This window comes from Salmo salar, chromosome ssa25 (genome assembly GCF_905237065.1).
Source record: "Salmo salar chromosome ssa25, Ssal_v3.1, whole genome shotgun sequence".
NCBI lineage: Eukaryota > Metazoa > Chordata > Actinopteri > Salmoniformes > Salmonidae > Salmo > Salmo salar.
Window position 1 is genome coordinate 15757790 of NC_059466.1, and position 23196 is coordinate 15780985.

The 23196-nt window shown below is 40.7% G+C and overlaps 4 protein-coding genes across 10 annotated transcripts in view; 2 read left to right on the top strand and 2 right to left on the bottom strand.

Annotated features, from left to right (window-relative positions):
* The window catches only part of osbpl6 (oxysterol binding protein-like 6), a 58997-nt gene extending 54487 nt beyond the window's left edge, over positions 1-4510 (top strand). For all 5 annotated transcript variants that reach the window (XM_014173319.2, XM_045707794.1, XM_045707791.1 and 2 more), the window contains 4 exons: positions 191-335; positions 555-681; positions 1049-1171; positions 1397-4510. In XM_014173319.2, the coding sequence (XP_014028794.2) occupies positions 191-335; positions 555-681; positions 1049-1171; positions 1397-1505 (504 nt within the window). In that variant the 3' untranslated portion in view covers positions 1506-4510. The remainder of the gene's footprint in view (positions 1-190; positions 336-554; positions 682-1048; positions 1172-1396) is intronic.
* A 390-nt stretch (positions 4511-4900) lies between these two features.
* On the bottom strand, positions 4901-10022 carry prkra (protein kinase, interferon-inducible double stranded RNA dependent activator). Its single transcript, XM_014173320.2, has 8 exons — positions 9787-10022; positions 9325-9500; positions 9084-9165; positions 8891-8966; positions 7383-7500; positions 7125-7219; positions 6863-7025; positions 4901-6744 (listed from the first exon to the last, which is right to left on the bottom strand). The coding sequence occupies exons 1-8, from the start codon at positions 9843-9845 to the stop codon at positions 6587-6589; spliced, it is 927 nt and encodes a 308-aa protein (XP_014028795.1). The 5' UTR covers positions 9846-10022; the 3' UTR covers positions 4901-6586.
* Positions 10023-12356: 2334 nt separating this feature from the next.
* flacc1 (flagellum associated containing coiled-coil domains 1) lies at positions 12357-15168 on the top strand. Its single transcript, XM_014173324.2, has 9 exons — positions 12357-13387; positions 13589-13682; positions 13766-13827; positions 13951-14048; positions 14159-14211; positions 14354-14450; positions 14547-14650; positions 14759-14848; positions 14949-15168. Exons 1-9 carry the CDS (start codon positions 13380-13382, stop codon positions 15036-15038), a joined length of 696 nt encoding a protein of 231 aa, XP_014028799.2. The 5' UTR covers positions 12357-13379; the 3' UTR covers positions 15039-15168.
* Positions 15062-22843, bottom strand: LOC106586254 (caspase-8). Of its 3 annotated transcripts, none has more exons than XM_014173323.2 (13): positions 22653-22843; positions 21142-21425; positions 20785-20890; positions 20509-20653; positions 20337-20416; positions 20147-20192; positions 18654-18727; positions 18445-18478; positions 18236-18331; positions 17998-18086; positions 16601-16721; positions 15969-16482; positions 15062-15825 (listed from the first exon to the last, which is right to left on the bottom strand). In XM_014173323.2, exons 2-13 carry the CDS (start codon positions 21420-21422, stop codon positions 15675-15677), a joined length of 1737 nt encoding a protein of 578 aa, XP_014028798.2. In that variant the 5' UTR covers positions 21423-21425; positions 22653-22843; the 3' UTR covers positions 15062-15674. The 3 variants fall into 3 exon arrangements, with proteins under 3 accessions (XP_014028798.2, XP_014028796.2, XP_014028797.2); XM_014173321.2 differs by having other exon boundaries at positions 18236-18334; XM_014173322.2 differs by having other exon boundaries at positions 18236-18334; positions 21142-21461; positions 22653-22841.
* Positions 22844-23196: the final 353 nt, after the last annotated feature.

Here is a 23196-nt window from a genome sequence, read left to right on the forward strand (position 1 = left end):
TACAAACACTATGAAGTCCAAAGACAATTATGTGCTGAGAAATCACCATCCCTGTGAAGCGTTTATCACGTCACCATAGCTGTCTCTTTCGTTTGGAAATGTAATTATTGTCTATTTGTTACCTTTCAGGTGGGGGATGAATGCTATTTATCTTACGGTCACAATGTTACTGTTACCATTTTACTTGCAGGGAAATTACTGGAGTTCTAATGTGAATGAGGTTCAAGGGATCGTGATGGACCAAGAGGGAAAGGTAGTGCATCGGCTGTTCGGAAAATGGCATGAGGGCCTTTACTGTGGAGTCCCGCCCTCTGCCAAATGCATCTGGAGGACAGGTAACCACGTTAATCATACTGTCGCTAAGCAGGATGCTTTGAACTGTTTTTTTGATTGGATATCTCCTTGCATTGAGCAGATAACAGCATTAGAGTAGAACATATGCTACTAGTACATGAGACCATGATATGGGAACAAAGAAAGTGTTGACAATGGTGTCAATAGTCCAGACAATTTAAAAAAAGGACTTGAAACGGATTCTTGTGTTCTTCCCTCAGGCTCCATGCCCACAGATTACGAGCTGTATTATGGCTTCACCAGGTTTGCCATTGAGCTCAATGAGCTTTGCCCTGAGATGCAAGATCTACTACCACCCACAGATGCCCGCTTCAGACCCGATCAAAGGTAGAGTCAGAAAGCCGTCACACTTCCAGCTACTGTGAAGGTTGTTGTAATGCCCAGACAGTATGAGAAATGCACTGTGTGCTACTGCTGCCACCTGCTGAGAGAACGTGGTACAGTAGCATTATCATGCAGATCTGACTACTGGACTAGTGAACCATTGCAGCTTTAGTTGTACTCTGATATACATTTTCAGAATTGATTTGTGAAGCTATAAAAAGGGCTTAAAAACGAGTTTTGAAATCAGAAATAAGACATCAGTCAAATAGTATTTGCACGGGTAAATATGTTGATAAGCTTTGTGTATTTCTCTGCTGAGGGACACTTCACAGTGTATTTGAGTCATAGTGATGTTGTTTCTCTACATTAGGCACCTGGAGGAGGGCAATGTGGAAATGGCTGCCTCAGAGAAGCAGCGTATCGAAGACCTGCAACGCACCAGAAGGAAGTGGCAAGAGGAGAATGACATAAAGCACGAGCCACGCTTCTTCAAGTAAGTACAGAGGCTAGAAGGTCATTTACAATGATGTAAAGTATAAGCCTGGCTAGCTTAGTGGGGGAAGAACGAGGGGTAGATTGGGGAATGTATCCCCAAGATCGACAGCAATACATCTGGCTGTTCCTCCTACACTTGTGTGGCTGAGTTGTCATTATCCATTCCATTCATGACATTTAACTCCCTGACGATTTCATTGATTGCCCGTCTCTTTACTCCCAGGAAAGTGGTTGATGCCAATCATAGGGAGCGCTGGGTCACTAACAACACCTACTGGGAGCTTCGCAAATCCCCCGGCTTCATCAACATGGAAAACCCTAATCTATGGTAGCATATGGATCGCTATACAGACCATATCATCATCGCTGACAGAGGCTTTTTCCTATGCACAATACGGTTTTCAAATGAACGTCTCATTGACAAGATGACAGTGTGGAAGGATACAAAAGACTTCAGAGATGAGAGATGAGTTGGACCAACCGTCACCCTGTTTGGCACTGCAGCCAACCAGTCACCCATCCAAGTATCCTCTTGGATCCCCCTCATTGAGCTTGCTGCAGAGGCTGGGTTGTCAGGGCAACAATCTTACCACGTAGATCTATCCTAAGCTGTTTTGACTTCAGAGGATGTCCTTGCCTTAAAAAGTCGCCTATCCACACCACACATTTGAAAGCTTTTAGTGAAACCCACTTGAGTTCTGAAAGCAGTTTGATTTAGACTAGTGTTTGGATTAGGCTTTTGATTACCTTTTACTGTATGTATCATGCATGTTTAGAGTGCAGCTTTCATTGGCATATGCTATATAGACTATAACAAAAATAAAATTGAAAAAAGTCAGATATTTTTGCAAAATATCTTCAACTCATAGAATTTAGTGAAAATGTAACTATTATACAGTATTGGCAAGATTGCTCTTATTTTTGGATCAGCCTTTTGTATTAGTTGAATCTGTGTCATAGCTGTATTGTTCTCTCTTGGGACACTTTTTTTGTTGCAATTAATTTGTTTTAGTCACTGGTATTGATGGACGTTGCTGTATACTGAGAGATTTCCTCAGCAACTCCAAAAGACAAGCCCCTTGAGCGGAGACTTTTAGTTCCAGTTTGCCTGGAAGAGGACCATCATTACAAGACTGGCCCAACTGCTGATGCGTGAGCACTGACCTGAGAAACAACTTCCTTTTTGACCCTTCATGTCACTTACCACAACTGTTATTGCAAACCACATGTAAAGACAATTCTTTCCCTTATACAGCTCACATTCAAACTAGTTTTAATAGTTTAAGTTAAAAGAAAAGTTTTAAAAAGTAATTATAAATATAATTGTAATGTTCTTTAATTTCCTGTACTACAATTTCTGTGTTTTTTGCTGTTTGCAGTTTAGCCTGTAGTATAACTGAAAGGACATGTGTAATACTAACACTCAGGATGTCTCATGATGATCTGAAGAGATTCCTACCCAGAACGTTTGGCCTTGTGCCATACCCTTCTGAGGAATCAATTTAAAACCTGGTCACTTATCTGGATACATGGTTACACGACTCATCTGTGATTCTGTCCATATATAGTGAGGGAGCCAGTGGGCTCGTCAAATATATTTCCGTTTCACGTGAGTCCGGTCTCGCGTTATTTTCCGACCAAGCCACTAACTGAAATGTCATAGTGAAAGTGGAGTCCTCCTGTGGCAGTATAGAGGTCAATGTGTCCTCTACTGGGAACCACATGACTCATGACCATTAGACCGTCACAACTACACCAGACTGACTACCCCACTTATACAATTAGTGCTTTATGAAACACTAGAGCCACCTACTGTCAGTTCTTTGAAAATACTTTACATGAATTCATATGTATGTGGAAATCTGTTATGTAGAGGCCAAGGGCTTGAGTAAGTCAAACAACTTTTATTACGTTGTTTTAGAATGTTCAGAACTTTCTGCTTTTGCAAATGGCAGAATGTGGATGTTAAAGCCAAAGACCAACATTTTAATAAATAAAAATAAACTCGTTCAAGTTCTGTGGTTTTAATTAGGTAGTTACGATACAGCTAATGCTATTATATTTGAATATCCTTTAAACATGTGTCCAGTTCCTAGAGTTTACTGGTATATTATCCTTTACACCAATACAATTTAAACAGTTTAGATCTTTTACTGCCAAACATTTCAGCTTTAATGTATATTTGATGTTCCCCTCCCTCTATCACTGTGTGTAGAAGTCAATACACAATGGTTACATTTGTTACATTACCGCAGAATCTGTAGAGTGAACAACATTTTTACATTGGGATTATATTTATTTGTTCTTTGAATCGTTTTGTCCAGAATGAAGCCTGAAATTGAAACAGGAAAAGTGGTTTTATGTTAGAAATATGTAGAATTTAAATGTTCAATTGTAAAGAGAACTATTATTGTGTGCACTATCCTGTGCAGTACTGCAGATTAGATCCAAAAATTATAGATAGTACCATATTGTAGCTATGTATTCAGAAATCAATTGTTTGTCAGTGTCAATTCCACTTGCTGTGCCTTAATACATTTTTATTAATGCCTCTCACACAATACTGATAAGAAACCCCATACAAGCCAGATAAGAAAACCATTTAAAATCGAATAAAACTACTTTCCCCACAGAGTATTATGTACTGAATAACGACGGTCAGGGAATGAAAATGTTCTGAATGTGTCACATTCCACCAAGGAGGGAATGTAGTCGTCTGAAATCTTGTTAAGAGGGAGGGAGAATGGGAGACTGTGGTCACACTCAATTGACATTGCCCATAAATAATCTAGAAATTCCTTATTTTCTGTGCAGTCACTCCCACTCATTTGTGATCACTGTTATTGGCAGTGCACTACATGTAAACAGCGGAATATTCCTATCCCTTTTGGATTAGATGGATGAAAAGACTACACCATCCACTTTAACACAGTACCTTGTCCATAAGGACATTTGAGGATAATGTACTTTGTAAAGTTTTAGTTCTAGATTAATACATTTGTTTTCAGAGAGACCTGTAAAAAAGAGACTTGTTTCATCAGAGTAGAACAGTTAGACCTGAGTAATTAATCGGTTACAATGTTTATATCTGCATGTTTAAATGACATAGCCTGCCAATGAATGTTGCAAATGCCTTACAAAATATTTTATTTTCTCAATTGGGCTTTTTCTTTTGAATTTTGGACTGACTTGTACCACTACGCACTGTGTCAGCTGAGTTCTATCTATTTTCTAATGGGTACCTTCTAAAGTGCAATTGTCTAAGTACATATCTTTCCATGAACACTGTACACTGCTGCTACATAGTGCTTGTTCTAATAAAAATACAGAAAACTCAGTGGCGTCTGTGACACAAACTGTTTATCACTATTTACCAAATCCAGCCATGCATTAGGTATAGTAGTGTCATGGTAAGTACCTAATAGTCAGTGTATTAACACCATCGTACTCCTGCACAGTAGATGGCAGTGTGGGCCTTTGTCAGTGAATCAAAGACAAGTGAAGGAATTCTTGCACCGGGTTGAGATATTTTGTGACTCCCCTATTTAGTTGTTTTTCCTGTCAGCACTGCCGGTACCATGTTGACCCAGACCAAGAGACTAGAGTACTGAATTATTACCATCTCCCCTACAATCATGTTTATATAGGTCATTCTACAGCACTGGTTTAAAATTGGAGGTCAGGGGGGGGGAAAAGGATCAAAGGTCAAATAAATGTAGGATGAGGCCAATGTCAGGTGGATTTATTTAACATGTCTGTCACACTTCACATGTAATAAATATGTATTAATATGGTCAGGTATACAGCACGCGCTTGGGATGAGTCCGCCAAAACATCGAGACGATTTACAATACACCTTGTTAAAAGGAAAGGAAAATGTGATTAAACCGCCCAGTCTCGGCTCTGTGACAGTAACTCAGGACAGGGTGGAATTCGGGTTGTAAAAATCCTCCGTAGTCGGCCGATAACATTTCTCAAGACTGTGTGAAGGCCGACACAAACTCAAAATCTTCAAAACACACACACACACACAGCAGCATGACTTTCATATACAGCTGACATAACTAGGCTAGCTACAACATTACAGGCAGACTGAGCAAGATGACGTCACCATACACAACAGGGCAACTACCTGCTTAGTCATCAACATCAAAGCTACCAAGATTGCAATTATTGGCTCTTGCTCATTTGTAGAATGAAGAGACGATAATGGCAGTCTTGGTCTTGAAGTCTAAGTCAGGAGTTGTCCAGATGTTTCCGAGAATGCCATCTTGCTACCATTAACTTAAAAAAGATACATTTTACAAAAAGAAATGTGTTCATAATCTAGACATGTGGTTTAATATCCAGCACAATATCACCTAAACAAGCTAAATGTAACTTTCTAATTGATCAGTTGTTTATAATGATAATTGTTGGGAGATAAAGTCACTGTAAACAAAAACCTGCTTAATAGTAGTGTTCTTTGTAAATACATGTGGTGGTAGTTGAAAAACACCAGTCCTTCTCCCTATGACTGAATAAAACAGTAATATGGTCTTAAACCAACCAAAGCTCAAAACCTTTACTCTAAAATCAAACAAAGTGATTATGGACTCTTTTTAATAAGCCGATTAGAAAATAGGGGTTAATATTGCTATGGAAAATTATTTCCGTCATGTAATTGAATCTTGATTTGGCAGAGAAATAACCAATTAAATAAAGCAGAGATCATTTAGAAGATCAAACCAAATACAAAATGTGAAATTAATGTATAGTGTTTGTTCCTACATTGTTTATCCAATAGACCCTTTTCAATCGGCTTCATTATTTTGGGAACCTATAAGATTATGTTAAATTCATTATTTTCTCATAACCTTAAAGGTAAACGAGTCCAAACCAGTTTCCATCACTAATTTTGTTCAGTGCAATACAGTTTTAAATTGTGTATCATTCAATAAATGACTGCATGTCCTCAAACTGGCTTATAAAAAAACAAGGACAAGGGGATAAATTGGAGACTACTTTCGATATGTCGACATTTTGGCAGCAAAGCCATTCAAGACTAGTGTCCATTCTATTCCCTTGTCCCTGTTTTTCTACGGTACATAACCCCCATGGGATTAGATTTGTTTTTTTGCGCTGATCTTCTCAAAGTAACTTCAATATCTGACAGAAACCATAGGTGATGAACGGTGTTGACTGCCTCTGTTACAAAAACAACTGGATTGTTTTGTCTGAATCGCATGATTCCTATTGATACTGCCTTCAATATCCACCAATTTCATATGGAGTAAACACGGGTAAAGAGTGAAAACAATGGTAGATGGAAGATAGCTACACGTTTCAGTTGTGATTAAATGTTTTTTTTCTCCTCCTCAATTCCTTAAATATGTATTGCAGGTCAAACAGTTGTGACGTTTACTAGGATCGTTCATTTGATAGAAGCCATGATCTTGATGTACTGAAGCGCGCTGTGCGCGGCGTCATTGTGTGCGTTGCCGCAGGAGATGCCCGTGCCGTGGCATACGGTGACAGGTGAGGTGGACAGCTCTGCCAGGCACTGGTACTGCCCGTTCACAGTCAGCTCATCTACCAAACACATCACAAACACACTCTACAATACACTTGGAATATGCCCCCGTTTAGCTATTCTTGAAAACACAAAGTTAACATCTATGATCAGTAAAAGGAAGAAATAGCTCCTTACCAATGTCAAAGTATGTGACTTCGAAGCCCTGCTCATTGGACAGCTCCAGCATCATCTGGATATAGTCGGTGTTGGGAATGCTGAGTGGGTTCCTTCTCAGGAGAGACATCTTCTCTGCTGAGGAGTTACGCAAGTTCTCCAGACGGACACTGGGTTTCGGGGTCTGGAAAGAGTTGGTCAAAAGATCACTCATTACATTCATTCTAAACACCCTAAATATGTTTTACCAAGGAGGCCAAATGAGAAGAAACATCCTACATACCCATGTGATTTCAGGACAGCCAGACAGATTTTGAAGTTTAGCCACCATCTTCTCCGCAGCTGCCTTTTTGGCCACCTTCTTGGAATTTCCCATTGCTATCGGATACACGTGGATGACATACTTATAACTGACTAAACTGAACACTTTGCATTTGAAAGAACATACGCATTGTGTTTTTGCATTGGTAAAAGTATTTAAACACTTTCTGCTTTTAAAACGATAAAGCATTCAGAAAGAACAACCGTGGAGCCACCCTACCCGTCTCTGTCAGTGACTCCATTCTGCAGGTAACAGTGAACTCTCTCTTGTGAGGTGGGCCCGCCTCCATGAGAACAGTGTATTCAGGGAGGCGCCATCCCCGCTGCAGTGCCAGCTCCTTTTGGGAGGAATCCATAGGAAACATACACTACATGACCAAAAGTATGTGGACAACTGCTCGTCGAACATTTCATTCCAAAATCATGGGCATTAATATGGAGTTGGTCCCCCCTTTGCTACTATAACAGCCTCTATTCTTCTGGGAAGGCTTTCCACTAGATGTTGGAACGTTGCTTCAGGGACTTGCTTCCATTCAGCCACAAGAGCATTAGTGAGGTCGGGCACTGACGTTGGGTGATTAGGCCAAGCTCACAGTCAGGGTTTCAATTCATCCCAAAGGTGTTCGATGGGGTTGAGGTCAGGGCTCTGTGCAGGCCAGCCAAGTTCTTCCACACCGATCTCGACAAACCATTTGTGTATGGACCTCACTTTGTGCATGAGGGCATTGTCATGCTGAAACAGGAAAGGGCCTTCCTGAAACTGTTGCCAAAATGTTGGAAGCACAGAATCGTCTAGAATGTCATTGTATGCTGTAGCGTTAAGACTTCCCGTAACAGCCCCAGTCCATTATTCCACTTCCACCAAACTTTACAGTTGGCACTGTGCATTTGGGCAGGTAGCATTCTCCTGGCATCCGCCAAACCCAGATTTGTCAGTCGGACTGCCAGATGGTGAAGCGTGATTCATCACTCTAGAGAACGTGTTTCCACTGCTCCAGAGTCCAATGGCAGCGAGCAATACACCACTCCAGCCGACACTTGGCACTGTGCATGGTGAACTTAGGCTTGTGAGCGGCTGTTCAGCCATGGAAACCCATTTCATGAAGCTCCCGGCAAACAGTTTTTGTGCTGACGTTGCTTCCAGAGGCAGTTTTCAACTGAGGACAAACAATTTTAACACGCTACCCGCTTTAGCACTTGGCGGTCCCATTCTGTGAGCTTGTGTGGCCTACCACTTCGCAGCTGAAAAGTTGTTTCTCCTAGATGTGTCCACTTCACAATAACAGCACTTACATTTGACCGGTGCAGCTCTAGCTGGGAAGAAATTTGACAAACTGACTTGTTGGAAAGGTGGCATCCTATGACGGTGCCACGTTGAAAGTCCCCGAGCTTTTCAGTAAGGCCATTCTACTGCAATTGTTTCTCTATGGAGATTGCATGGCTGTGTGCTTGATTTTATACACCTGTCAGCAACGGATGTGGCTGAAATAGCCGAATCCACTAATTTGAAGGGATGTCCACATACTTTTGTATATATGGTGTACATATTAGGAAAGACATGAAAACAACCCATCTATTCATAATCATATGGACTTTTCTTATGTCACCTTGAAGATGCTCAATGCCAACATAAATGTGTTACTATGATTACAGCCCTGCAACAGTACACCGCCCTATTGTTTTACAAAAACACAATCTAAGGTCATTGAAGGGCAATAACAAAGACACCTGCAGAATTCCCACTGAGTTGGGTTGATCGTTGGGCTCTGCTGGGATGCCGTTACTCTCCGTCTTTATGTGAAGGCTGCAGGAGGGGATATCAGACGTAAAAAGTTAATAATAATGTTACCTGACTAGAATGGTTGCAAACGCAACTTGTTGTCATAAATGCTCATTTTAGAAATTGTACATGTTCACTCACGGTGTCCCAGCATCTATTTCCAGAAGGTTCAGGGCAGACTCAGCGGCCTGGTGTTTGGCAGCTTTTTTGCTGGATCCTTGACCTGGGATATAACAGAATGACACTCAAGGTATCATAGAAAGTACTGAGGATGAGGCGAACATGGGGATATAACTTTGAAGCCCATGTTGTTAATATCAATCCCCCATAATCCTCTAGCTAAGTAGAGCCTATAATTTACATACTTCACAAGATGGCTCACCTGTGCAGGACACATCGCCTATTGTCACGTTAAAGATGAAACTGGGTTGGTGTGCCTCCCCTTCAGCCTTTTCCATCACGTACACGGGAAGGTTACCAATTTTGGTTCCGTATTCATGCAGAATTTGTATTGGCGTTTTACCAGGGCACGGTGCCTGAGTTTGTTTTATACTCATGCTGCGTAGAAAGCATGATTAACAGTTATTAGTGTCACTGCATTTGATTAAATAGAAATAGCTGTTTTTTTGTTGGTATTATTGACTGACAAATGATGGTACTGAATGAAGCCCTGATAACAATTTTTGCTAAAATGTTGCTAGCCTGCTAAAGGGGTTAGTTTTAAATATATTTGATAGTGAGAATAATGCTAGCTGGCTGGCTAGTTAACGAGCATCAAATGCTTGGATGGAAACAAATCGAATGTATCGTTGGCTAGCTAGAGCTAGCTAGTAGCATGACAGACCTCGTGTTGTTATTGTGCGTGGTCCTTATTAGTGTAGGTTGAAATCCGTCTTGAGACATGGCTAACGTTAGTAAACAATTTCGTGCGTAAAGTTAATATATTGTTGTACAAATGTAATTTATCTGCTGCAGAAACCGGCGAAATTAGCTGGATGGGGGGTTGCCGATTTGAATCAGCGTCTCGTCAGCAACATTAAACAAGTACTTTCGGGTTACGGAATTTCGGAAATTTTCCAAATAAAAGTCCCTCACGTAATAGTATAAACGTGTCAATAACCTGTATTTTATTCATGATATCTGATAAATAATTATCCAAACATGAACAATTATTTATATTTGTTAATATTTAAGTGATATTTGCATTAAATATGGGTTTTAAAATATGTTCCAAGGTTAAACTAAATGTGCCCAATGCAAATCATTGCATATGAAATACATATTGGCTTACGCTTCGAACACACCAACAGCATTATTGCATTTTGGTACACCAGAATTACATGCGTTTCCAATGAAACACTGTGTTTACCTTGCAGCATTGTGTTGCAGAGGCAGTTGCAGTGTGTTTGGTGTGGTAGATAAATTGGATTTATCGAATGTATGTCAAACTGTATGCGTAAACGGCTTGACAGAAATGGTAGCAGAAGGTGAATGTTGTGTTGCATACATATCCAGATTATGCTGCATACTATTTTGCGCAATGACGCTGTCGGTGTGTTCGAAGCGTTATAGAGCAAAAATTATTCTATGTGCCGCAGTAAAAGTATTGTACGGGAATACTCAGTAGGGGCAGTAGAATGTATATATGGTGTCATTTCATGGGGTTCTGAATAATACGGGGTGTTGCTGGCCTTTTACTCCACTCCTGTAAGGGTAGGTAACAACACATCTGCCACGCTGATCCTAAACACGGGGGCCCCTCAGGGGTGCGTGCTCAGCCCCCCCTGTACTTCCTGTTCACTCAAGGCCAGGCACGACTCCAACACCATCATTAAGTTTGCCGATGATACAACAGTGGTAGGCCTGATCACCGACAACGATGAGACAGCCTACAGGGAGGAGGTCAGAGATGGTCATGGTCCAAACACACCAACACAGTTGTGAAGAGGGCATGACAAAGCCTATTCCCCCTCAGGAGACTGAAAAGATTTGGCATGGGTCCTCAGACCCTCAAAACGTTCTACAGCTGCACCATCGAGATCATCCTGACTGGTTGCATCACTGCTTGGTATGGCAACTGCTTGGCCTCCGACCGCAAGGCGCTACAGAGGGTAGTGCATACGGTCCAGTACATCACTGGGGCCAAGCTTCCTCCCATCCAGGACCTCTATACCAGGCGTGTCAGAGGAAGGCCTAGTCATAGACTGTTCTCTCTGCTACCGCACGGCAAGCGGTACCGGAGCACCAAGTCTAGGTCCAAAAGGCTTCTTAACAGCTTCTGCCCCCAAGCCATAAGACTCCTGAACAGCTAATCAAATGGCTATTTGCATTGCCAGACTATTTGCATTGCCCCCCCTCCCACCTTTTACGCTGCTGCTACTCTCTCTTGTTATTATCTATGCATAGTCACTTTAACTCTACCTACATGTACATACTACCTCAATTACCTCGACTAACCAGTGCCCCCACACATTGATTGACTCTGTACCGGTACCACCTGTATATAGCCTCACTACTGTTATTTTACTGCTGCTCTTGAATTATTTGTTACTTTTATGTCTTATTTTTTTACATATCTATTTTTTACTTGACCCTTATTTTTCTTAAAACTGCATTGTTGGTTAAGGGCTTGTAAGTAAGTATTTCACTGTTGTATTCGGCGCATGTGACAAATAACATTTGATTTGTTTAAGATTTTACTCTATAAAGTCTATGTATTCCATATACAGTGATTTGCATTGTGGCCAATGTGATGGACGAATTAAAAGGCCAGCAACACTCCGTAAAAGTCCAACACTTCCTATGACCTATCTTTTTGTTAAAACTCATCTGATTTGTATTCTAGGGACTATAGTGAGTAGACTGGACCCTGGTTTTAAGGACACACGATCATTTTATTTTATATATATATATATATATATATATATTTTTTTTTTATATATATTATTTTATTTTCCTGTACGGTGCAATTTGTTTGTGCAATACAACAAAAATACTTTTCTTAAACATTACATTTCAAAATTGCATCCTTGAACAATAGCACCAGTAAATAAACAACAATCATACAATCAAAATAAGGGTTTATAAAACAAAACTGTTTACCAGTAGGCTATTATGTTCTTGACATTAATTTACTTAAGCTCCACCTTATAATAATCTTTATCGTATATAAAGTAGAAAATCTATTTAGTTTAGATTCTTACACCATGTCCTTATACATCGTTTTATTTTTATTATTTTTTACATACTTTTGAAATGATGCACTATACAAAGCTGCAAAAAAAACTATTTTTCTTATCATACACGTTTTACCGCAAACCTTTATTTTGAAGGCAAAATCCGGAAACCGGAAGTCTTAATGTGGATAGGATCCAGTTAGTGTTGGGTCCTCCCATGACACTAATCCGATTTGATCATTCGACAACTGATCAACAACATCCGGTTCATCAGGTCAAATAAATATTATTTTCCGCAGTTGTAGTACATTGAAAATTGGGTATTGTGAATATATCAGTTTGATTTCAGATAATGGTTAGTGCCGTAAACCCTAACCCAGCGCTTCCCTAACTCAGTCCAAGGGGTGAATCAACTGTGTAGTGCTAGGTCAAAAAACAAAATGTGCAACCCTTAGGGTCCCCAGGACCGAATTTGGAAAATGCTGCTCCCAACCTAACCTTAACCCGTAGCCTTCCCTTAAAAAAACATTGAAGTTTGAAACTGCAGTCGACTTGGACGCAGTATTTGTAGCATACTGCAGGTATACTGCACTCTAACTGCAGTTATACTGCAGCCTTTTCTCGTAAGTGTTACTTTAACCGTTTGAAATGTCAACGTCATTGGGGTGACTTCAGCATTGGGACGTCCCACGGAACCCGTTTAGACGTCAGAAAATAGATGAATGCTGGCATCTACTGGTTTAATGAGGAGCACTAGAAATTACATTTTCTAGCAAGAGAATTCAGCTTTCCCAACATAATCTGTCAAAGTGTTGTGACATGGAATCTACATGGAAAATACATTGGATTTGAAAAAAAAAAGTTGTTCTACTTTTCTTCGCCACCATGGCCTACTTATTGCCTTTACCTCCCTTATCTCACCTCATTTGCTCACATTGTATATAGACTTATTTTTCTACTGTATTATTGACTGTATGTTTGTTTTACTCCATGTGTAACTCCATGTGTTGTATGTGTCGAACTGCTTTGCTTTATCTTGGCCAGGTCGCAGTTGTAAATGAGAACTTGTTCTCAACTTGCCTACCTGGTTAAATAAAGGTGAAATAAAAATAAATGAAATAAAACAGAGATTTTCTGGAACAGTAACGTTTGTGAGAACCTAGAAGTTAACTATGACCTCATATTAGAATCCCAGCAAAAAACCTGAGAACTTGCACAGTGTAGACCTCAGGCCTAGTGGACCACTGGGTTTCCCCAAACTATGGACATGTGAGTTTTTAATTTCCCTGTGTTTAGTCAGTTGTCAATATGATATGTCACTCAAAGCACAGAACTCATTCAAATACCATTGATATAGTTGATTTGGGTAGTTTGACATGGATAGTAACATTCTGTGCATGAAATCTGCTCTTCTGGATTACAGAGTTATTGGCCTAAACATGCTTGGCTTATTGCCTTTGTGTTCTCTAGGCAGGGTTTTTTGCAGGACATGCAGGAGCAGATGGGGAAACTGACAGACCTCCTAAAGGATGAACGGCGGTCCCACCAGCACAGCTGCCGTGCAGTGAGATATCTAGATAGTTTCTCCAACATGGTCATCTAAAGGGGACCTCTGACTCCTGACTTCATCATGTCTCTGTTTCACAGCTGTTGGACGAAGCAGAGCGGAGAGCTGAGAGAGTTAGGCAGCAGCATCAACAGGAGATGGAGTAGGTACTTTATGCCCCACACAGCTAGCAGAGGTGGTGTCAATTCATGCTAGACTGTCAAATTGGAATAAGGTCCTTTGACAAAGAGGTGATTCCCAGTCACCACTTCCCTCTGCTTTACAGGCAGCTAATGCAGGCCCACAGATCAGAGATCAGTGCTTTGGTGACCCTCCATACCAAGACTCTGGAGGGGGAGAAGGGCTGTGCAGAGGAGAGATGTGGTATTAAACAAGAAACAATGACTTGTGGCAGCCTAACAGTCTAACTAATACTGTATCTCTTCAACCTGTCCCTATCACTCTCACCCTTTCTTTGCTTGTCAACCTCACAGCCCTGCTGGAGAAAGATTATGACTTCCTCAAAAGCTCCTTCCGCACCTACAAGGTGAATTAGCCTTGCCACCTGTTGCCAGATGGCACCAGTCAGAACTTGGTGTTTCACATTTTTTCAGTGAAATGTACTGCAAAAAAAAAAGGTAGATTTATTTATTGAAAATTAAAATGGTGTTTTTTCCCTACTGCTCTAGGACAGTATATTTGAGGAGATGCGTAGCAGCTGGCTAAGGAAGGAGAACAGCTGGAAAGAGGAGCAGGAAAAGCATCTCATGGACCAACTGATGCATTGTGAGGTTATTAACAATTGTGCAAAGTAGAGTTGTTATACAGCTCCTCAGCTTCAGTGTTGATATTTAGAAATGGTATATTTCTCATCTCTGACAGCACGTGAGCAGCTGAACAAAAGTGAACAGGAAAAGGATAACCAAAGAAAGGCCTTTGAGGCAGAAATAGCAGAACTCCAGGCCAGGTTTGAGGAGGAGATACAGGTCAGAGGATATTTGTTGCTACCAATGTTAACCTGAATTTGACTTGTAGGTGGTTCGGACAATGGGATCGTTTACCTCTGAAGTCACTGAGTGTGTGTGGCTTTCTAGGTACTAGCTGGTGAGCTGATAGAGAAGGATGTAACCATCAGTTTGTTGAGAACAGCTTATCACCAGACACAAGAGCAACTGGATGTGGTGGTAAGCTACTGATACTCTATGTATCCTCTTCATCCAGAGAAACTGTCACTGAAGTTTCTGTTCAAACCTGCTAGTGATAGCCATCTTGTTGTTGTGACAGACCTGTCGTATGTCAGACGTCGGGAAAAACCCAAGCCAGCTCGAACCAAGACGCATGTCATGCGTCACACAAGAACCAACAGAGCCATAGTGCAACTCATGACCACACCAATACATGTTTGAACATATTTTTTATTCTTCTGTCATAGAATTTGTCTTGGATGTGTTATATGACATGTGGTGTCAAGGAGTACACTGTGATGTATTGAAACAGCAGCAACAACAACATGATCAATATTGATTGAAAATGTTATTTGTATTCATTTAGGAAGTCAATGTGCAAGGGAGTAAGAAATTGACCATTGAGAAAAGAACACGTGGAAAACGTTGCATATTAAGTGCTCTTCGGTTGTTCTTGCTTCTCCTCTACAACGTTTAAAAATACCCTTTAAAAACATTTCCTGAAACGTTCTATTTACAGTTCTTTGGATATATTTATACTGCGTTTCATTTTTTATATAAGGTGTAAAAAACAGTTAACATTCAGTTTTGGAAAAACACAGCAGTTTATAATTGAGGGATCCCCGAGGTGTGCAGTGTAAACAGGAGTGTGGAGACAGTCTCTCAGTCTAGGGCAGTGGTATTCAAGTACTAGTCTTTTCCCCATTGATTAATATCGTCGGTGAGAGTCCGCTCAACTAGTTTCTGAATCAGTCCCTGAATAGATGGGAAAGGTGACGACCATTAAAGAAATCTGCTCTAGTGGTCTCAAGCCAATGCTTGTGGCTCACAGTTTGGGAGGTGGTTCTTTGGGAATGGGAAAGACCACCCTCTTTCTGAGTGAGTATGCAGGCTGGGGCATCTGCTTCTTAATGCCATTGGTCTTCCTGCTGACATCATCATTCACCTTGGTCAGGATGGACAGCAAGTCATACCCACTGGACAGAGAGAGAACAATGAGAGGAAATCAAACCTGATATTAATTTACCAACAATACGCTCACATCTGTACGTCATATTTCACTGTGTACCGATGGCAGAATCTAACAACAGAGAGACCAAGCATATCTCTGAGCACTAACCTGGGCACCAAGTTGATGAGGTTCTGGCACAACGACTGGATGAACCAAGTGCCCAGCTTCTTGTCTCTAAAAGAGGCAAAGTGAGGGACAGTGGCCATGCCCAGAAGGAAGTCAGCATCAGTGGGAATGGAGTCTCTGTGTACCACTGCATCAGTGCAGATAGAGCTGGTGGTAGTAGAGCTTGGTCCTGGGCCATCAGACTGGATGAACACTTGCTTTTGGTCCTTGTTGCCCTGACAGGCCTGAATGAAGAACAGCTTGGGCTTGTCCCTCAGTGAGCTGCACTCCAGTCCAGAGAAGGGCTTTGTGAGCTCCCTGACACTGACCTCTAGCCCGTCCACCCCGTAAACACCTCCCTCTAGGCCGTGGCTCAGAACGCAGCACACCAGGCAGTCCATCTGGCTGTGATCCCGTTTGCTCAGCTCCACAAGTAGAGATAGTATCTTCTCCCGACTGCAGTCTGGCTCAGTCTGTGTCTCAAAGCCCAGCCAGTTAAACACACTCACCAAACTCTCTAAAACACACACACATACAAGTGGTTGTGGTTTAGCCCTAGGGCTTCAAAAGCAACCAACATACAGGTATTGGAAGTATTTCGGTATAGTAAGTATTACAAGTAAAGATGATCTTACTTTTGTCAATGTGTGTTCCCTCTCTTTCTTTTAACAGTTGAGGGGAATTTCTAAAGTCATTGTTGTTAATGATCAGACAGAAACCTCTCTTTTTTCCTGTCATAGAATATTCTCCCAGTTCCTACAGAAAGAAAACACATATAGCGCATTCGGAAAGTATTCAGACCCCTTGACTTTTCCACATTTTGTTACGTTACAGCCTTGTTCTAAAATGTATTAAATAAAACAATTTTATCATCAATCTACATACAATATCCCATAATGACGAAGCGAAAACAGGGTTTTAGAAATGTTTGCAAATGTATTAAACATAAAAACAGAAATACCTTATTCACATAAGTATTCAGACCCTTTGCTTTGAGACTCGAAATTGAGCTCAGGTGCATCTTGTTTCCATTTATCATCCTTGAGATGTTTCTACAACTTGATTGGAGTCCACCTGTGGTGAATTCAATTGACTGGACATGATTTGGAAAGGCACACACCTGTCTATATAAGGTCCCACAGTTGACAGTGCATGTCAGAGCAAAAACCAAGCCATGAGGTCCAAGGAATTGTCCGTAGAGCTCCGAGACAGGATGGTGTTGAGGCACAGACCTGGGGAAGGGTACCAAAAAATGTCTGGAACATTGAAGGTCCCCAAGAACACAGTGGCCTCCATCATTCTTAAATGGAAGAAGTTTGGAACCACCAAGATTCTTCCTACAGCTGGCCGCCCGGCCAAACTGAGCAATCGGGGGAGAAGGGCCTTGGTCAGGGAGGTGACCAAGAACTCAGACTGGGGCGAAGGTTCACCTTCCAAGTCTCTGAATTTCCTTCAGTGGCCCAGCCAGAGCCTGGACTTGAACCAGATCAAACATCTCTGGAGAGACCTGAAAATAGCTGTACAGCGATGCTCCCCATCCAACCTGACAGAGCTTGAGAGGATCTGCAGAGAAGAGTGGGAGAAACTCCCCAAATACAGGTGTGCCAAGCTTGTAGCGTCAAACCCAAGAATACTCGAGGCTGTAATCGCTTCCAAAGGTGTTTCAACAAAGTACTGGGTAAAGGGTCTGAATACTTATGTAAATGTGATATTTCCGCTTTTTTTATTATTATTTGCAAAAAAATTGAAAAAACTGTTTTTGCTTTGTCGTTATGGGCTATTGTGTTTAGATTGATGAGGGGAAAAACACAATTTCATCAATTTTAGAATAAGGCTGTAACGTAACAAAATCTGGAAAAAGTCAAGGGGTCTGAATACTTTTCGAATGCACTGTACATCATATACAAATCCATAATCCCAGAAACAACTAGTGTACCTAAAATAATCTATACATTACAGTCCGTTTTCAGTAAAAGCAGGCACTGACATGACTTTGTCAACGCTCCTTTAAAAAGATAATTATAAGGGAAACCTCTCTTTTGGTGTTTCCTGTCTGAGGATCTGCTGGGCCAAAGTTCTTATTGTCTCCACATGAGGATGTGGATGAAACATGATGATACTCTATGTGAGAGAAGACGTGGATCAGGTAAGAATGCATCAATGATACAGCTAACATTTAACAGTGATGCCAATGAGCCAACAGAGCGAGTAGGAGAGGGAAGAGTCAGCAGGCCCCTTTTGCAGATTGGCATTATACATTCTGAATTGACCTTTAATGAGAGCAGCACAGTTGTCCCCATTGGTACTTAGGAGACTCAGCCCATGTGAAAGTACTGCATCCATCGAATATGAGACTCTCCGAACATCTGCTGTGTGGATAGACCAAGATGACACAAAAAGGTCATGTGAGTTCTGTACTGTACTCCAAAACAGAGAACAAGTGTAGAGTGCGGCACAGCATGTTCAGTGTGGGACTTACCCAGAGAGGTGTCAGATCGATTCAGACAGGATACCTGGGAATGCAAGAAAAGGTAATGACAAGTTACTACACAGACATGAGGGATGGCCATAGCCTCTGATGTAAATACTGGTGGGGTGTTCCTGTTGATGTATGCTGTATGGTCCAATACAGCATATACAGCAAATAAGTGTGGCCCCCAAAACCTGGACTGAACATTAGACACTTACCTTGGCTGAAGGCTGTGAACTCGAGAAGTAAGTGGGGGGAATGAGAGTCTCGTCAGAATGGCTATACTGTTCAACTAAGACAAAAAGAAAATGGAATGTGTAAGACAAACAGGAAATGGAAGGTGAGCATGTTATAACATACTGAAGAAGATTTGACATTGACAGTACCCACTGGGCACATCGTGTCATTTCAACATTGAAATTTGGGTAATATTTGGTTGAGACGTTGATCAATGAGATTTCAACCTTTATTCACCCAGTCAAAAAGACTGCCAGAAATGTGTTGAATTCCCAAAGCTTTATCACTATGCTTTCAAACATCTAAAAGCACAACCAAATTCCAATGGGAAAACAACGTCTGATTTTCGGTTTAGTTGTCATCTAAATGTGTTATCGCCACGCTTTCAACCATTAAAAAGCAAAACAAAAGTTCAAATGGGAATACAATGTCACATATTTTGTATTTACACAACTTGATATATTATCACTGTGCTTTATCTAATAGCACAACCAAATGAATTGGATTGCAATTGAGATAACATTAAAAGTACATAGTGCAAGTGATCGATGTTGTTCATGATTCTGCATTACAGCAATTGTGAAGATCTCCACAGACCTGCGATGACCTATTCATGCTATCTTGAACATGCACGCTTAATATGATTATATAAGAAGACATTTATAGTTACCTTAACCTCAAAATGTGGCCATGGATGTGTTACCCATTTTAAGGTTGAATAAATACTGTTACATTAGTTTGTAATATATTTCTAACTTTCGGCAATTTACTGTATTACAAAATGTATATTGAATTGTGTTTGGTTGACAACGCAACCAAATATCAACATTTAATGCTTGGATAGTTTCATTAGAGCCACTGGCTTAATCCCATTCTTTAACTTTTTTTGGTTTAGTTGGAGATCCAACATCATTTGTTAACTTGTCGACAAGTTAATAGGCTATTGACTGTATAGTAAAAGTGATATTGAATTTTGTTTGATGGTCAACAAATTCCACCTTGTCTACAAATCAATAATGTATATGTTAGATTCACGTCTCCATCTCAACCAATAATCAAAGTTAAAGAATAGGACTAAATCAAATGAAACTTTATTTAAAGTACATTTAAAGTTTGATTTAGTCCTACTCTTTAATTTTGATTTTCGGTTGAGATTGAGACGTGAATCCAACATATTAATTATTAATTTGTAGACACACTGGAATTAAAGCCAGACTAATAGCATCATTGATGATAAAGTATGGTCCCATTTCATTTGCTCTGTTAAACCTACCTTTTGGAATGACTTTAGTTTTTAAGAGGTCACTCAAAAATCATTCTCACGATAGCACATTAATAGTAGTCAGTAACACATATAAAAGCTGGGCTTGGTTAAAACCCTGGATGGGAGACCAAATGAACCGCTGAAGATCAACTCTCTAGTAGGAGGTGATTCAGCGTTGATTCGACCAGTTTGTGCCCAGTGGATAGTCACCTGATAGTTCACAAAAGACAGTTCTCTTTGGAAGCATGGAGGCAGCCTGAAGGAAAACAAATAAAACAGGCATGAGAGTCTGTGAGGATTATACTGTAGTAGCTTATCAAGATATGAACTGAAATGTGTCCATGAGTACTGGATATAATGTAAGAAATAAAAAGGAGCGCTGACGAGCATTGTATGTTACCTGGATTCCTGGATGAGCTTCAGACACAGACACAGATCTTGGTCTGAACTGTCCCACCCCTGTCTCTTGAGTTCCTGGCCCTGATTGAATAGCATAAAACATCGCAGTCATATATCCCTGTTCTAAATCATTGACAGGCAAGGGATTGGATTGTTCAGCATATGTGATTTACCAGCTAAGGAATTCTGCGTCTTATACTTTTTGATTGTTGTTTTCAACATGGGGCAGACAATTCCAAAAATGCTTTCAAGAGTGTTTAGTTTTATGATGCTCAAAATATCAATTTTCTCCATTTCCAGGAATAATTGCAAGGTAGTCTGAAAGAATAAAGAAAAATGTATAACGTCAGTTCTTCCATCAAGATAAGCACTAAATTGCACAAAATAAAAGGTGACTGCCCTACTCTGGACAACACATATTGAATTTTAGACTGTTCTGACATACTCACCAGGTTGTCCTCTAGTTTTCTACGAGGGAGTTCATTACTCAACAAGAACTTGATCTCCCTCAACTCATCTGTAGTGATGTTCTCTGACAGGTTATACAGCAGCTTTCTGCAGGTGGTTAGATACAATGTGTCATTCGCTTTTCAGAGAACATCATATTACAGTACAGTATATGGAGTGATCAACTGTAACACAACAAGTGTTTATATTCGTGTCATGAGTGGTAAGTTATCTTTGTCTGTATTCAATTGTGGGGGAAGATGTATGGATTCAGATGTACTAATCATTTAATTGCCAGCCACCTCCGACAACACTAAGCCTGGGGATGAGGTTATAGTAAATGTGGCCTATATATTCACCTATAAGGAGAGATGAGGCTACTGGTTGTTGGTAGCTGGTTGTTGAGGCCAAGGCCTCGCATCAAGCTGTTCCGCTGGATGGTGAGTAGTAGGTCAGCAAGCAAGTAAGGTTGATCAGGGGATAACAGTTCTTGGTCCATCAGAAGAGAGAAGAGTTTACTAGCTGTGGTCACTGAGTTCAGGTCTTTATCCAGTAAATCTTTGCAAAGAAATGCAAGTGCTTGTACTTCTTCACTGCTCAGGGCTTGTTCCACCTGCAACAGCAGCCTTTGGAAATCCATCTCCTGTCGAAATACCAATATGATTGCTATGTTTGATATCTGTAAATACATATTGTGAATTTACAATCTCTGTACATGGTATTAATATAATGTCAGTTGAAAATATCAATTAGCTCAGGTGAGTAATCAATTGGATAGCCCTCTAGTGCAGCAACTTTCAGGGGGATGGGGACCCCTAGGGGCCTCAGTGAATTTTCTAGTTTGTCCCAGCATAATTATTTTCTAGAATTGTCTAATTTTCAACTTCCACCCGCTTACAAATCAGAGGAAACCATGGGGGACGAAACATGTATATTCTATAGAAGAGCTCATACTTAAAACACTAGAAGATTATGCTCACATAATTATATAAAACAGTAATACGTCTCTTAAACCGGGTGTACACTACACGTTTTTGGCCCCGATTTAGCTGTCCCAGAGAAGTTTTTAAAATCGGAGACAAAAACCCCATGCCATCGCCTAATCTGGGCGCGTTGCCGTCACCGACGCTGGTTTAATGTCAGCGGCTCAAGAGACGCAATCCGAGGGATACCGATCTCGTCTTTCAGGAATCCCAGACTTCCCGATATTTTCAAACGTTTGTAGTGTGAGATGTGCCCGGACAAGTTTTGAGAACGGTGATCAGCGACAGCCAATGCGAGCTCGCCAGAAAATAAACCAGTGAGACGATGACGTTGTTTCGCATCACCCAAAAAGTGTAGACTCACGAACCGGAGCGATGACTACAACTAGTATGCGTCTGTACTTTGTACTTGACTTTAATTAACCAAAGCGTCAAATCGTTACAGCTCTGAAGTGCACCAACAATGTTTTTGCGAGATAGCGTGGTATCAACAATCCAAATATCTTGCAGTGTGTGACCGCCGTCTGTGCCACATCGTTTAGTGACATGAAATACGTCTAATGTGAGGGGCTCAGCGATGTTAGGATTCTGAAAGTCATATAGTGTACACACTATTATAGACGTAAGGTTGAGAATGAGAAACCATGACAAATCTACATTAATTCACCCATAACAAGTCATACACTCTGTCCAATAAAAAATAACACTGTCCAAAAAGGCTATACAGTGTATAATACTATTGTTTTACTGTTTAATTAGAACAAATGCCCCACCCAAGAATAAGTTTGGGGAAAGTATTGTTGAGGGACGGAGTTCCTCAGCTAGGAATAATACTGCATTCGAAGTCTAAATGTGCGTCCTGATATTTCAAGTCCAAACAGGCCTACCTGTACTTTTGGAGAGGTGACATAAACTACAGGAATATCATTTTTTTCCCCAAAGATCCTGTCTTCTTCCAGATAACACCTACAAGTAATTGTATTTCCTTGAAAGTATCGGGAGGTTTTGTAACAAATGGCGAGAAGTCAGTACAGTACTTCGAGCATTCCTCACGCCAATTCCATAGGATACGCCCCGTTTCAATATTTTCAACCAGTGGTTTCACCTTCTCCAAATGTTGCAATGGAGCTGTAATAAACACAGATGAGTCACCCTCATCCTCACAGACGTACAGTGGCATCCAAATATTGTCATACCCACAACACACACTTAGAGAAGTACTCTGAATGTAATATTTTTATTCAACACTTCAAAGGTATAAAAAGTCAAGAGGACACATGGACTTGGTTGAATTATAATGCGTGGTTAAAGAATAGATATACTCTTGATCCCCCTGGTACGAATGATGTGATTTAAAATGCCTGGTCCAAAGTGCCGAACCTGGATCTTTAGCCATCCCTGAGATGACTCCTTCAGTTTGGAGACGTTAGT

Bases quoted from the DNA above. Each gene is read 5' to 3' on its own strand.
- prkra (XM_014173320.2), bottom strand. From the start codon at position 9,845: ATGTCTCAAGACGGATTTCAACCTACACTAATAAGGACCACGCACAAT. The intron at 7,501-8,890 runs GTGTCTTTGTTA...TCCTCCCAAAAG, and splicing joins ACTCAGTGGGAATTCTGCAG to GAGCTGGCACTGCAGCGGGG. The intron at 7,220-7,382 runs GTAGGGTGGCTC...TGTATCCGATAG, and splicing joins GGAGTCACTGACAGAGACGG to CAATGGGAAATTCCAAGAAG.
- flacc1 (XM_014173324.2), top strand. The intron at 14,049-14,158 runs GTATTAAACAAG...TCAACCTCACAG, and splicing joins CTGTGCAGAGGAGAGATGTG to CCCTGCTGGAGAAAGATTAT. The intron at 14,849-14,948 runs GTAAGCTACTGA...TTGTTGTGACAG, and splicing joins AAGAGCAACTGGATGTGGTG to ACCTGTCGTATGTCAGACGT.
- LOC106586254 (XM_014173321.2), bottom strand. From the start codon at position 21,422: ATGGATTTCCAAAGGCTGCTGTTGCAGGTGGAACAAGCCCTGAGCAGT. The intron at 20,193-20,336 runs GTAACATACAAT...GTTTTCCTTCAG, and splicing joins AAGCTCATCCAGGAATCCAG to GCTGCCTCCATGCTTCCAAA. The intron at 15,826-15,968 runs GTTAGTGCTCAG...CTCTCTGTCCAG, and splicing joins CTCATCAACTTGGTGCCCAG to TGGGTATGACTTGCTGTCCA.